The sequence below is a fragment of the Parus major genome, chromosome 2 (genome assembly GCF_001522545.3).
Source record: "Parus major isolate Abel chromosome 2, Parus_major1.1, whole genome shotgun sequence".
Taxonomy (NCBI): Eukaryota; Metazoa; Chordata; class Aves; order Passeriformes; family Paridae; genus Parus; species Parus major.
The window spans coordinates 97,372,941-97,386,447 of record NC_031769.1 but is presented as its reverse complement, the minus strand read 5'-3'; the positions used below and the strand labels follow the sequence as shown (position 1 = coordinate 97,386,447).

At 33.9% G+C, this 13,507-nt stretch overlaps 1 protein-coding gene across 1 annotated transcript in view; it reads left to right on the top strand.

The window, feature by feature from the left end:
- CDH7 (cadherin 7) overlaps positions 1-13,060 on the top strand; it is an 82,689-nt gene extending 69,629 nt beyond the window's left edge. The window contains exons 10-12 of the mRNA XM_015620182.2: positions 693-810; positions 2,854-3,105; positions 10,413-13,060. Of these exons, the coding sequence (XP_015475668.1) occupies positions 693-810; positions 2,854-3,105; positions 10,413-10,906 (864 nt within the window). The 3' untranslated portion in view covers positions 10,907-13,060. The remainder of the gene's footprint in view (positions 1-692; positions 811-2,853; positions 3,106-10,412) is intronic.
- Positions 13,061-13,507: the final 447 nt, after the last annotated feature.

The window sequence follows — 13,507 nt, the reverse complement described above, 5'->3', positions numbered from 1 at the left end:
TTTCAAAATCACCTCATAATTTAAATTCTGATAAAAAACCACTATGATTATTAGCTTGTGTTCACAAGAAACACAGAGTATTCATGCTCTTATTGTTAAGGCTCCCTGTTTTCCCTGTGCTCTGATCAGAACTGGACCAGAGAATTGGAATTTCCAATTTTTATGGATTTTTAAGTAGTGGCGACACTTTCTTTAGAGATAGATTTTGACAGAACTTTAGAAAATTAAACTAAAAAAAAATAATAGTAGTGAAATTCCATAAAATAATAATATACTTATGATGTGTCTTTCTGTTTTTTATTATATTAAAAAAAAAAAAAAGTGCATTAATTCAAATGCTCAAAAACATCATGGTTTCCATGTGAAGGTTTGCAACATTGATTGCAGCCACTGATAACTGCACTAAGAACCATCCAGAAGATAATTCTTCCACTGCTATATAATTTATTACTCCAAGCTTTGATGAATGACAGGACTTAACTTTCTCCCAGACCCTGCTTTGGCCAATAGATTTGTTACAGGTAAAGAGTTGAGTCACCCATTAACAATCTCTGCATGCTTAAGACTTTAGAAGACCAAAATGCAAGATGATTAGAACTTAAGGGAGGGTTGATATTTTGATAGGTAACAGAGTGGTTAGGTAATGTACATGTACATATCTTCCAATGAAACCCTGATGTATCTCAAAACAGGTGATCCAAAAAATTAGTGCAATTGATAAGGATGACCCACCAAATGGCCATCAGTTCTACTTCAGTTTAACAGCAGAGGCAGCAAATAACCACAATTTTACATTGCAAGACAACAAAGGTAAGAAAATTTTGATTTGGCAAATACTCACCACTAGCGCCTTCCATTTTCAATGCAGCATGCTTATTATGACCTACATAAACTTGTGTTCTGGTAAGGACATAAACTACAATCAGCCTGCCAAATAATTTTATCTGTAGACTATTTGTCAAAGGAATTAAGCTGTTGTTTGAATCATTTAAAGCCTTGAGCCAAACAGAGCAGCATAAAATCTTTAAATCTTTCCTTCCCCCCCACCCCCCCATCAGTCACTCTTCACATTTTTTCCCTGTATTTATAGGTTTTTATCTAAATTAGATTTTATCTTGGGGTAGTGACTGAAAAATGTCCAGGAATTCATGTCTTATTAATATAACTCAGGACATAAAAAAATGAGTGCATGATAGATGGAGATGTTTTGTGATTTGTGGGGATTTTGTTTTGTTTTTAGAAAAATACATATTTTCAGTAACTAAGTATATCCCCTTTTGAAGAATGCTTTTAATAATGAAACTGCCTATAATATTTGCACAGACTTCTTATGACTGTTTCCTCAAAGACTCCCACTGACATCCAATTTCTGTTAGTTAAAATATCTGAGAACACACTCTAATTACTGCCCTCATTAGTTGCACTGCACAGTACAGCAGCTGGGCACGTGTCAGGCAGTTTAGCTATTAGCTGTAGCAAACAGAACTAACTAGACACGGTATTGCTCTTGCATTGCTCTTTTGTGGATCAGTAGTTAGCCAGAGCTACAGAGTCATCCTATTAGTAAAACAAGAAAAACAAACATATGGACACTGAAGGACACTGTTTGTACAGGCAGACTTTGAATAATATACAGTAAGTATGATGTGTGACCTAAAAAAGTTTTTTCATGCAGCTCTTCATTGCCTTACCTTACATGTAGTTAATGAAATGCTTAATTTTCTTCATATGAGCAGCTTGCAGTTTAAAACTGAAGACTAATAGTAGCAATGATCAAAATAATAAAAGTGCATTAGAATAGGACTGTTCAGAAATCTGAAATCATGAGAACTGTAAAGCAGTTAATGAAAAGAGACCCTCTTCCAGAGAACTTATAATTTGGTAAGAGTAATAATAGACTTTTGTAATGCCCATAAAATCAGTGGAGGTATAAGACACAGCACCAGCTGCCTCATTCAACATTAGTTACCTTTATGCATGTCTCATGTTATGTTATATCAAGAGGTTTTTGCATATTTAGCCAATTGGATCATAATGGATGACACAATGAGATAACTTTACTGACTGCCAGTATATCTGTCTATGGATAGCTAGGTAAGCAGATAGACCAACTGAATGAACATTTCTATACATCCTGGGGGATGTAACTCCCTACAGGAGCTCCCAATTTGTGTTGCACACAGTGAGTTTTGCACATATCTTCTTGAACACACAGGCTTTTTAATCACATAACTCAGACCAGTGTCAAACTATACATTTTCAACAGATTATAATGGCCATGTTGATCTCAGAAGAGTCTGAAAACAGCAGCATGTCTTTGTTGAGTGCACAATTACCTTGCTTGTGCACAGACTGGAATATTTTTTGTATTCAAAAAACATTTAATTGATCTTCAGAACCTATTCTCCTATTAATATGGTCATTGCTTCCATTAATACGATATCTTTATCTGTAAATAGTTGAAATAGATGTTTGTAAATTAACTGGAAACGTGTATTTAGATACCTAATCTGATCACTGAAGGGTATTTTTTTTCTTTTTATAATGATCTATTCTTCAGCTGTCTATCCAGACTGTGAAAATGTAAGCTTAGATAAAAACAAATGGACCTCTGCATTTTTGAAATATTCTTTTTTTTGAAAATAGAAATCTTCTTGTTTAGTAGTGTGTGATATCTAAATTGATTTTACCTCTGCAGATTAAAAACTATATGACTGGAAAGATAAACTTGTTGAAATAATATGAAATAATATGTTTTTAAAAAGTCTTTAAGTAGAAGGCTATAGTATTTATAGGCTTGTGTTTTAGAAAAGTTACGTATTTTATAATTTGTCTTTTTATTCCTTTATCTAGATAATACTGCGACAGTATTAACCAAAAGAAATGGGTTTCGAAGACAGGAACAGTCTGTTTTCTACTTGCCAATATTCATAGTGGACAGTGGGTCACCCTCCCTTAGTAGCACTAATACTCTCACCATCAGGGTCTGTGACTGTGATGCGGATGGCATTGCTCAGACGTGCAATGCAGAAGCTTACATCTTGCCTGCAGGACTTAGCACTGGAGCCCTGATAGCAATATTGGCTTGTGTCTTGACACTGCTAGGTATGTCTTCTTTCTGTTACCCTTGTTTTCCATCCAATGCATCATAGAAAAAGATACATGCATATAAGCTTCAACATTCCCCTCTACCCTGATTTCTGTGAACTGGCACAGATACTATTCAAGAAAGAACAGCATTTTGTATCATTAGCTCAAAAAAACCCCTTTGGATTGAGATTATCAATTTAGATAGCTTGTTTCTACATCAAGCTGCCTCCAGACAGATATAAGAAATAGCAATAAAAGAAAAAAAAATCATGACTTTCATCAAATGCAATATTTAAAAAATAAGACAGTTTATGGAAGCATTTGGCTTAGCATACTCACCATAAAACCAGCATCAGTGTATCCGTTTTCCACAGCCATAACAGTTTTTAAATATTAATTGATTTGCATAGAACAAAAGATATTCAGAAAACATAGCAGATGCAATTTACTGCTAAGAATCATAATTAACTGACATCATCTACAGAGTGATCTTTTGTTACTTCTGCAAATGGTAGCACCGCTGGATTTTATGTTGAACACTGAAACTGCTAAAAGACAGTTGAAAAGAGTGGAATGGTGTCAACATCCTAGTTTGCCTAGCATTTCTCGTGTAATACCTAGTCATTAAACAATAAATGGGAAAGTAAGGGGTCAAATCAAGAAATAAAGATGAAGGATAAGGTAAGCAAAAGTGAAGTTTTGCTTTTTGTCTGAAAATTCATACATTAACAAGGATATCCAGTTCAGCACACAAGAATTTTCCTCAGTGTTGCTATCAATGAAGAAATTTTTCTATTCCCTATCTCTACATACCAATCTAAGGAAAGGGAGAAGACCACGGTCTTCTTATGTTGGTGTAATCCCAGTGGTGTTTTATCTGCCACTCTTATCAAAGTAATTTGGATAGGTCAAATCAAGAGACTTGTGTCCAAACTTCTGTTCATGGCAGCACTTCTACCACGTATAGATATGTCTTCTTTCGCACTCTGATTCATGTCGTTGGAAAACATTAGAAGGAAGTGTTCCTTCTGCTAAAATACTTCTAACGGACTCCAAAAAGGAAAAACCTGTTTCATACTTTTTTTAAAGAGTAATAAAAATCACTACCTCTGCAATGAACTCAACCAACTCACCCAGTAGCTATATATACATATAGGAGGTGGCATTTCTAAAGTTTTCCATCTCCGTGACATAAAAAAAATCTAACACCATAAGACTTTATTCTCGCTCAACACATGGTTAGGCCTAGGTTTAAGAAATGGAAGGGAATTATTGCCAAAAGTTTTAATGAACCTTTTTAAATACCATTTTTCTAGTAGCATTTCTAGCCAATTTATGTACACAAATGAACTTTATTTGGACATGAAGCTAAATGTCAGAGTTCAAAAAGATATAAAAATATTCCCTTATATCAACTGGCATTAGTATCACTGAAAAAACACCATCTTTAAACTTTAGTCCAATATACTTAGGAATAAAATTCCTGTAACCATAGCAATTCATTTGATCCTGAAATGAAATGTCACTATTTTTGTTATATATGAGAAGGGAGTTTCTGAAAATTACATGGGAAACTGCTGTAGGTACCATGTAGCTTGATCTGGTCATAAACTAGACTTAAATAGAAGCAGTAGGATTTCAAGAAGACCATTGAGTGGAGACATAGCATGTTGGCACCAAATAACTTGCTTATTTTACTTGGTATACCAGGGGTCAAATACAACCAGTAAACACACAGATTTGAGATTTTATTCCAGTTATTATTAAAGTGTTCTGAACAAGGGTTTGGTAAAAAAATCTTGCGTATTACCACCTCACCACTGATTTTATTTGTCAAAGACTTTGGGTTTCCAATGTCTTCTGTCTGAATGTATCAACATTGTTTATCAAAAAAAAGACATTTGTATGTGCCATCATCACTTCCAGCCTAAACTGTTCCTTTTGAGTACAGTTCAAAGCTGCAAGAACAGGTTAGGCTGTGTTTATATGGTAACCCTGGCTTTGAGTGTTGCATTTTGATACTCTATGCTGTTTTAGTCTCGGCCACATGCCAGTGTTCACAAGGAAGAGGTACTTAACATCACTGATTCCCAGTGAAACCCAGCTGCTAGTCTGGTCCCAGAGCCTTTCTTCTTCTCTCATTTTCTCCTAGAGTATGTTTTCTGGGAACAGCTACATGGTGGTATTTCTAGGAATTACTCTTTTCCCTTTTGCTCTTTGCATACATTCCTGAGAAAAATGCTGAAGTTCCGCTAGTACAACGTAATAAAGAGGCTTCAGCTGTTGGCAAGTGATTCCAGGACTGGGACAAGAGATGCATGTTTTTGTGTAAGACTTTATCAGTGAAAAGGGATGCAGTCTACTGGATCAATATCTTTTCCTAACTCGAGATTAACACGCAGTGCAAATCCAGTCACATTAATCAATGCCATCTTAATATGGGTGCCAATTGTAAAGCAGAGAAAGCATGAAATTTGCATAGAATGAGTACATGCATTCTGTCTTGAATTCTCAACCAGCTCTTACTTTCTCAAAGTTAGTATGATATACTTTTTGGTCTTGCCCCATACATGCCTATGGCTGGTATATAACCATTAATCTTTACCAAGACCAAATTGTCTCAGTGGGATTTCTTAGTGTTACTACTTTTAGTTAAGAAGCCAATCATTTTTAGATAAGCACAATGTTTTCACTAACTGTAAGAAGGAAGAAAATTATTAAATCACACTCCTTTATAAAAATTGCATATATAGACTAATATAGACTAGTATAGACTAGGTATAGATTATTTTTTTCAAAATAAAATAATTTTTAGAAGTTAAAAACATTTAAAAACAAATTCTCTTTCTATCTTCATACTGACTGATGGAGTTTAAGTTGTAATTTTTATTTTACAAGAAAATTCTAGTACTTTTTAATTTCACAAAGCAGCCTTCCAATTATGAAGTAAGGCTAAGTTTTACAGAAAGAAAAAAAATCTAAAAAATAGTAAAAAGCATATGAAAAGGCAGTTTGTTTAATTTTGGACTGTACATAATTTTGAAGAAAGTAAGTAGGAATTTTTTAACTTTTCTGAAAATTATATGGTAATTTAATTCGAGGTAATTTGTTTTTCAGTTAGCATCTTCCAGAAACAGTAATTGCTATTGTAACAACATCTCAGCATAAAATGTTTACATAAAATCACACACACACACAATATTCACCTGTAGATAACCTAATCACATTTGAGAGGTTAAGTATTTTCTTTGTATTGATTGTATTGAGAGCTAGATTGGCACAATACCTTTTCGTTATTTTTGTCTTTCATATTTCTGAAGGTAATTATTAGTGTCACCTATTTTCTTAGGAAGACTGAAGAAAACTTCCTATTGGTGTAGCACTATAGTTTGTGAGAATAATACATTGATAAGACTTGAAAATACAGCTTTAAATAATTTTTTTTTCAGTTGAAAGACAGCAAATCTGTTATCATTATCAAAATACCTGCAAAACCCAAATTAAATCAGAACATATAACTGTGATTTGTAAACAGGAAGAAACAGTTTGAGTCATAAGGATCCTAGTCTCTTAATAGGTATAACATGTACAGAATGTGACTATGTAATATGTGTATGGTTTGGCCTTGGAGTTTTAAAGTGATAAATGTGTAACGGGGGGAAAACAATTAACTAGAGGTACCTAAAGCAACATTTCCAAGAAGTGGTTGAGTATGAAATGCAGCAGCTGTTTTTGGAAAGTTAGGGAGCTGATTAGGGTCACTCAGCGTGGGCATTTAAAGGTCACAGTCACTTTGCAAATATCAGTCCAAACTGATTAAACAACAGGTATAAGTGAAGCTTGTTAAGTGGGAATTAAATTCAAGTTTCCTGAGTCTTGGCCTCTGTAATCCCCAAACCTTATCTGACTGTACCGGCAACTGCAAGGTATAACTAAATAGGTTATTAGTGCACTGCTTGTATGGCTGAGGATCTCCAATCATCAGCTTTATGAATCATGACACACCTAAGGCATAAACCAGTGTGCAGATCTGCTCGCAGCTGATGTGGCTTATTGCTATAGTAAATTCCTGGCTTAGGGGTGCAGTGTACACAAAGCATGGTAATGCTTGTGATTTAGCTCTGTGCCTTTCTGTACAGCTCTGCATGTAGTTTTCTCCCTCAGGGCGTCTCACGACTTTTATGGCTTCCTTACAATTATGTTGCAGTTGCCTTGAGTACAAAAGGAAAAATTAGTACTAAACCAGAGAAATATGTTCAGCTGAACTAAACCTGACTTATTACCAGATCATACCAAAATGGAAATTTCATGGTAATTCCAGAAAGCACACTGAATAGTGGCAAAGCAGAAGTCCACTCTTGCATTCAAAGGTGTTTGCTAAAAGACTGATTTGGGTGTACTGAAACTACAAATATTAGCATTAAATGTATACTAAATACAAGGATAAAACTGTGTATTACCACAGCTAATATAAAGACAAACAAATCTTTTTTCTTGGCTATTGTAACTATTAAAGGAAATCAATATTTAAAAAAAAAAATCAGGTAAACCAGAAAAATAAAAAGGTTAATTTAAATCTCTCTTTGTTAATTCTGGTTATTAGTTGCTTAAAATATCGATTAATTTGTTTATTTGTTACATCACATACGAAATCTGTATTGTCATCTCCTTAGTATAAGTTGGGTGTATCAGTATGGAGCCAATCTAGTGCCCTCAATGTACAATACATATGTGCCTAAAGGTTTTCCACTGGATTATTTCTTCTCTAAGAATCACGAAATTAGGTTTTTAGAAATTCAGACAGTCCCTAATTACTAACTTAATCTCTGCTTTTTTCATAAATGTAGGAAATAAAAACCCACCATGACTTAATGAGAAATTAAAAAAACTTTAAAATCATTTGCATTTGATTTAGATAGCAGTGAAAATTGTTTAGGACTTGTATTCATCTCTGCAGCTCCAGCAGTGCAGCTAAAGCTTTGTTCATTTAGAGGTTAAACTTTATTGTTCATGGCTGTTGGAAAGACTGGAAATTAATAATCTTATAAAGTCATCTAAATGCTAAAATATTTAACCTTTAGAAAGACTCCATATTTTTCTTGGCTTCAAGCAAGTGTGAGAGGTAGAAGGAACACTATATAAAACATTCATTGTATCTTGATTTTTATTGTACCTTTAGGCAGACCTTCCTACTAAGTTTCTTACTTTACACTTATTAGCATGTCTTTAACTTTCAACATGAAGTATGTTAAGAGGGACAGTAGAGTAAAAATGCATTTACACTTCAGTAAAGTAAATTATTAGCTGCTTACTTTTATGGCAATAAAAATGTAGCAGTAAATGTTAAAAATAATAATTACGAAGTTATGTCAGTAGAAATCTTGGTTTAAATATCTATTTGTACTGTCATCAAGCTAATTTAGTTTTAAAAAATCTTTTACAATAAGGAAACATATTAAGAGTGGAGTGCAATTGTATCTGGTGACAATTTTATGTTCTCTGCTGTATAATTTACAGCTTAATTTGTATTATACAAATATCAGAATGTTTTGAAATTCCACAAATGTCACTTTAAAGGTCAATATTTCATATTATTAAACTGCTTATGTAAATATTGTTCAAAGCAAAATGCCCCAAACTAGTGGCTTCTGAATTCAATACATAAAGGATGAATCAGGTGGATGCCAGGGGCAAAAAATGTGAAAGGCTGATGCTGATTATGTAGTACTATAGTCACAAGACATGTATTAGTAGATGGATTATTGGATATATGCTTGGTAGCTACTGAGAAAAGAGGAAAGGATTGTTGCCTAATATATTTTTCAAAAAATTTAGGGCAAAAGAAATGTAGTTGCAGTTTTATTTTTAGATGTGTGGCTCCGAAGGGAAATAAAAATAGTGCAGAAAGGCATCTCCAGCTTTAGCCAGTTCTAAATATTACCATAATATCTGTAGACAGCTTTCTTGCATGTGCAAGTTACTGGTTTATTCTAGCCAAGTGGTCCTTATATTAAGTCATTCCTCACAATGACTAGATTGATAGTGATTTTAAGATTCCTCCATGAAAAGGCTTTCAAGAATGCTAGTCCTGCATCATGCAATTTGTGGAGGCCACTTTTGGGAGTACCTAGGGAACCTCAATCTTAATTTTATATCTATCACTTTTTAGCTTTTGCTTTTCCATATGTTTCTACAGCATTTAATTGACATTGTAAGACTAAAAATGTTATCAGTGCACATAATCACATATTCTTAACATTAAAAATAATCATAAAATCAGAAGAGGTTAATTAAATGTGGAGTGACACTTTTCAATATACTGTTATTTTTACAATCACAGTGATGCCTGTGATTTCCTAGGTCTGGCATTAACTCAGCAAATGTTATCCAGATGCTGCAATATAGTATTAATTATTTTCTAGGTGGATGATTCACACTCCATCATGTCTCACAGATGGGTGCAATATTCATAGTATTGGTTCCATAGTTTGTGTGTCACCAGTGATGTTTCTCTACCAAAACTGTATTAGAACAAGAGGAGCCTTGAGCTAGTTTCTTGCAGTGCTTTTGGCTAGTACTAACTGCAGTTTAGTATTAGCTTTCAAGCTGAAAGAAACTTTAAGAGCTAAAATTAAATAGCCAATTACATTTGCAGTACTGGTTCATCCAGTAAACTCTAGCCCTAGCAGTTCTCATTAGATATAAGGCATAAATTTCAAGTGCAGTACTTTGCACTTTTCAGGAAAGTGAGATCTTATATAGAGATGGTTTTATTCCATGAATTAAGACAGTCTTATTTTACACATTGCTTAAAAATTCAGTGTTCTATATAAATTTTTTTTAACTTTATTTTTATTCAGCAAATATTGGTGCAATGACTTTAGTTGAGTCACTTCCCAAACTACATTTTTTAATTTCTGTTCCATCAATTTATGAATATGCTTTTACCTCTTGGGCATTTAAGGGTTCAGGTAAAGGTATTTTTTTTTAATTATTTTTTTTTAGTTGTTATAATTTTTTGGTTTGAGATTTTCATAGTCAGATTGAACTAGTATTGAAATTTATGTTTAGCAGACAATATAGAATATTAGAATTTGAGATGAAGATGCTATACCTAAATGATTTGGGAAATAGATTCTTTAGTGTCCAAAAAGCTTATGGTTTAAATGTTATTTCATAAACTGCTAGGTTTCACATCTAATCACATAAATTGCTTGCTATTTCCTTTGGTCTTTGCCATATAAATTAATAAGTACTTCCAACATTAGGAAAATACAAGAAAACTTCAGCACTGCTAAAGCTCTAACTTTTATTTTTTCCAGTTCTTGTCTTGCTGATTGTCACCATGAGGCGACGGAAAAAAGAGCCCCTCATTTTTGATGAAGAGAGAGATATCAGAGAAAACATTGTCAGGTACGATGACGAGGGTGGTGGAGAAGAAGACACAGAGGCTTTTGACATGGCTGCCTTGAGGAACCTCAACATCATGCGGGACACCAAGACCAGGAGGGACGTGACACCTGAGATTCAGTTCTTGAGCAGACCAACTTTTAAAAGTATCCCAGATAATGTCATTTTTAGGGAATTTATCTGGGAAAGACTAAAAGAAGCTGACGTGGACCCCTGCGCGCCACCCTACGACTCCCTGCAGACGTATGCATTTGAGGGGAACGGCTCGGTGGCAGAGTCGCTCAGTTCTTTAGATTCCATCAGCTCAAACTCTGACCAGAACTACGATTACCTCAGTGACTGGGGCCCTCGTTTTAAAAGGCTTGCAGATATGTATGGGACTGGACCAGACTGCTTATACTCCTAGCCTTGGAACCTTTCTCTGAAAATGCACTGAAGAATATTAAAACAGAAAACTCAACCTGACAGACTGAGGAAAGTTGTAAATATTTCTCCATTTTTAAAATTTTAGGTTTTTTCCTTTTTTTTTTTTTTTTCCTTCTTTCCTTGGTGGAACATATCTTCATTAGACCTGTCCTAGGGACTGCACTGACCACACAGAATATGAGCGTTTGGTGGCATTTTTGATAAAATGAAATGCTCGGCCACGTTCAAATAGATAGCAACCCTCAAATACCTGCAGAGGCAACTCACTTTCAAGAGTATGTTATACAGTCACCTCAGTGAGCTGGTGATACTCTGTAGATGCCTTCACAGTATTGCTATATTGAGAATGCAGAGTCTCTGTTTTAAGAAGAAATAAACTTTAAAATATATAACTAAATACAATATCAATAAAAATAATACAGTTCATGGTATTTGCACAGGCAAGGGTTTTTTAGCAAATTTTTTTTACTCTGTGCATACAGCTTACCAGAACAAAAGCAGAAGAACTGATGAAAACAAAGAAAAAAGCAGGAAATATATTTTTTGTGTTTCTCCCTGTTTGTTTTCAGAGCTATTTAATTAGAAATCTCTTTAATTTTCTGGGTAGTTTTTGAGAAAATATTGTTATTACTAAGAAATTCCACGATGTGTCATCAACTTACGAAGCAGACGAAAATCGACATAAAATGATAAATATGGACATGTAATCTTATGGTTGGGAAGTTTTGTGATGCCCATGTAGGTGTAGAAAAGGTGTTGCTATCTATTTGCTATTTTTTATTCTCTCTTCTGATTTGTACAGGAGAATTTATCCTTTTTTATTATTGTTTGACATAAAGTGTTGTATTTATTTTGGAACTCCAATCTCCACTAAATTCAGGTCCATTTTACTGCCTCATGGTTTTAGACTTGTCAGAACATGCTGATTTTTCTCCAGTCTCAGATAAATGTAGGAAATGAAGCATGGAAGTGGAGAAATTACAGTAAACAATGCCACCCACCATTCACCCACAGAAAGGAGAGCAGCTCCAAGGATGTGCAGTTGTTCTTCTGAGCCATTACAAAATCTGAGACATTTAAAGAGAGTATTTGTACATTCAATTTTTTGAAAGAAGACTGCAGAGGTAGCTGGGATTGTCTTTAATGCAAGATTTAATTTTCAAGGTTAAACATGCTGTAGACTTCAAAGACTGTAAACACCTTGCTTTTCTCCTTCCCCTTCTCTTTTGCTGCTGATGAATCACAGTAAAAGATTTTTCTATTTCTTTCTTATGTTAAGCAATGTAATACTATTAACTTCAGCAGTCATCTTTAGATCCTGCTGCACATAAGTATTATTTCCCCAAGGTGTTAACTCACTACACATAATTTCCATGCTCGTTCAGGAGTGCCAAAACAGAAGGAAAACTATAGTTGGTTAATATACTGTATGATTTTGAAGTAGGATTTCTTAGAATAAGACAACTTTTTTATGATTCTGACAATATTTATACTTCATCTTTCATGATTTATTACTACATAATAAGGCATATATTCAAGTAAAATAGTGGGTTTAGGTATTCTTTCAGATTTTTTTTTTTGTTTTAGATACAATGTAGATGAGTTCCTAAATTAGAGTCTGTTCCTGCAAATTTTTTGCTTGTACCTAACTTGAAATGACTTGACCTGCCTACAATTACTGAAAGGTACACAGAATTGTTTACAGAACTATATTTGTGAACAGAAGGTGCTCCACAGAGGATGATGCTCGCTCTAAAAGTACTTTTTTCTGAGAGAAGGATCCTTGTACTGAAATTCTAATGTATGAGTGATGTGAGGCTGGGGGATGGGAAATTATCATTAAGGCTTTGTAATTTTTGCAGCCCAGCATTATCAATTAACTATGTGAAAGTGGCCTTCAGCTCCAACGGAAAAGAAAAATAATTTTAATCATCTACAACATAATTTGAGTTACATTTTAATAGACAATCATTGTTTCATAATTCAGTAGATTTGCTTCTAGTTGTATGAAATATATATATATAGGCATATATATATATATATATATATGACAGATTTTGTAATGGAACTGAAAGATATCGTCCATGACTTTTAGTCATACATGTAAGATTTTCAATAAAAATATTAAAAAATAGAAAAAAAAGAACCATGTGTATACAGTTTAATGAGAGCAAGATATCCTGCAGGATTCAAGCAGGCATTAAGTCAGCAAGGTTCTGAGAGATCAGTTTTTCATTAATCTCCTTGTTCTTTGTGGGAAGATAATTCATGCATCTGGATTAAAATGTCAAAAATGCTGATTTTAGCACATAACATTCACAGGAGATTTAAATGTGGTTTAGAGTAAACAGCCCAATTTCCTTGGTTTTCCACCCTCTGTATCTGTAAAAAATCCAAAAATCTCCACTATTAAGAAACTATGTTAGAGTGGGGGTTTTTTGGTGTGCTTCCTACAGGAAAAAAAAAAAAAAAAAAAAAAAGTTTTATTCTGATACCATAGAAACTCTTGCATATATATGTTTTCTGTTGCACAGTTCTAATCTAATTAAGTTTACAGTTATGTTCTACATGCTTGCCTACT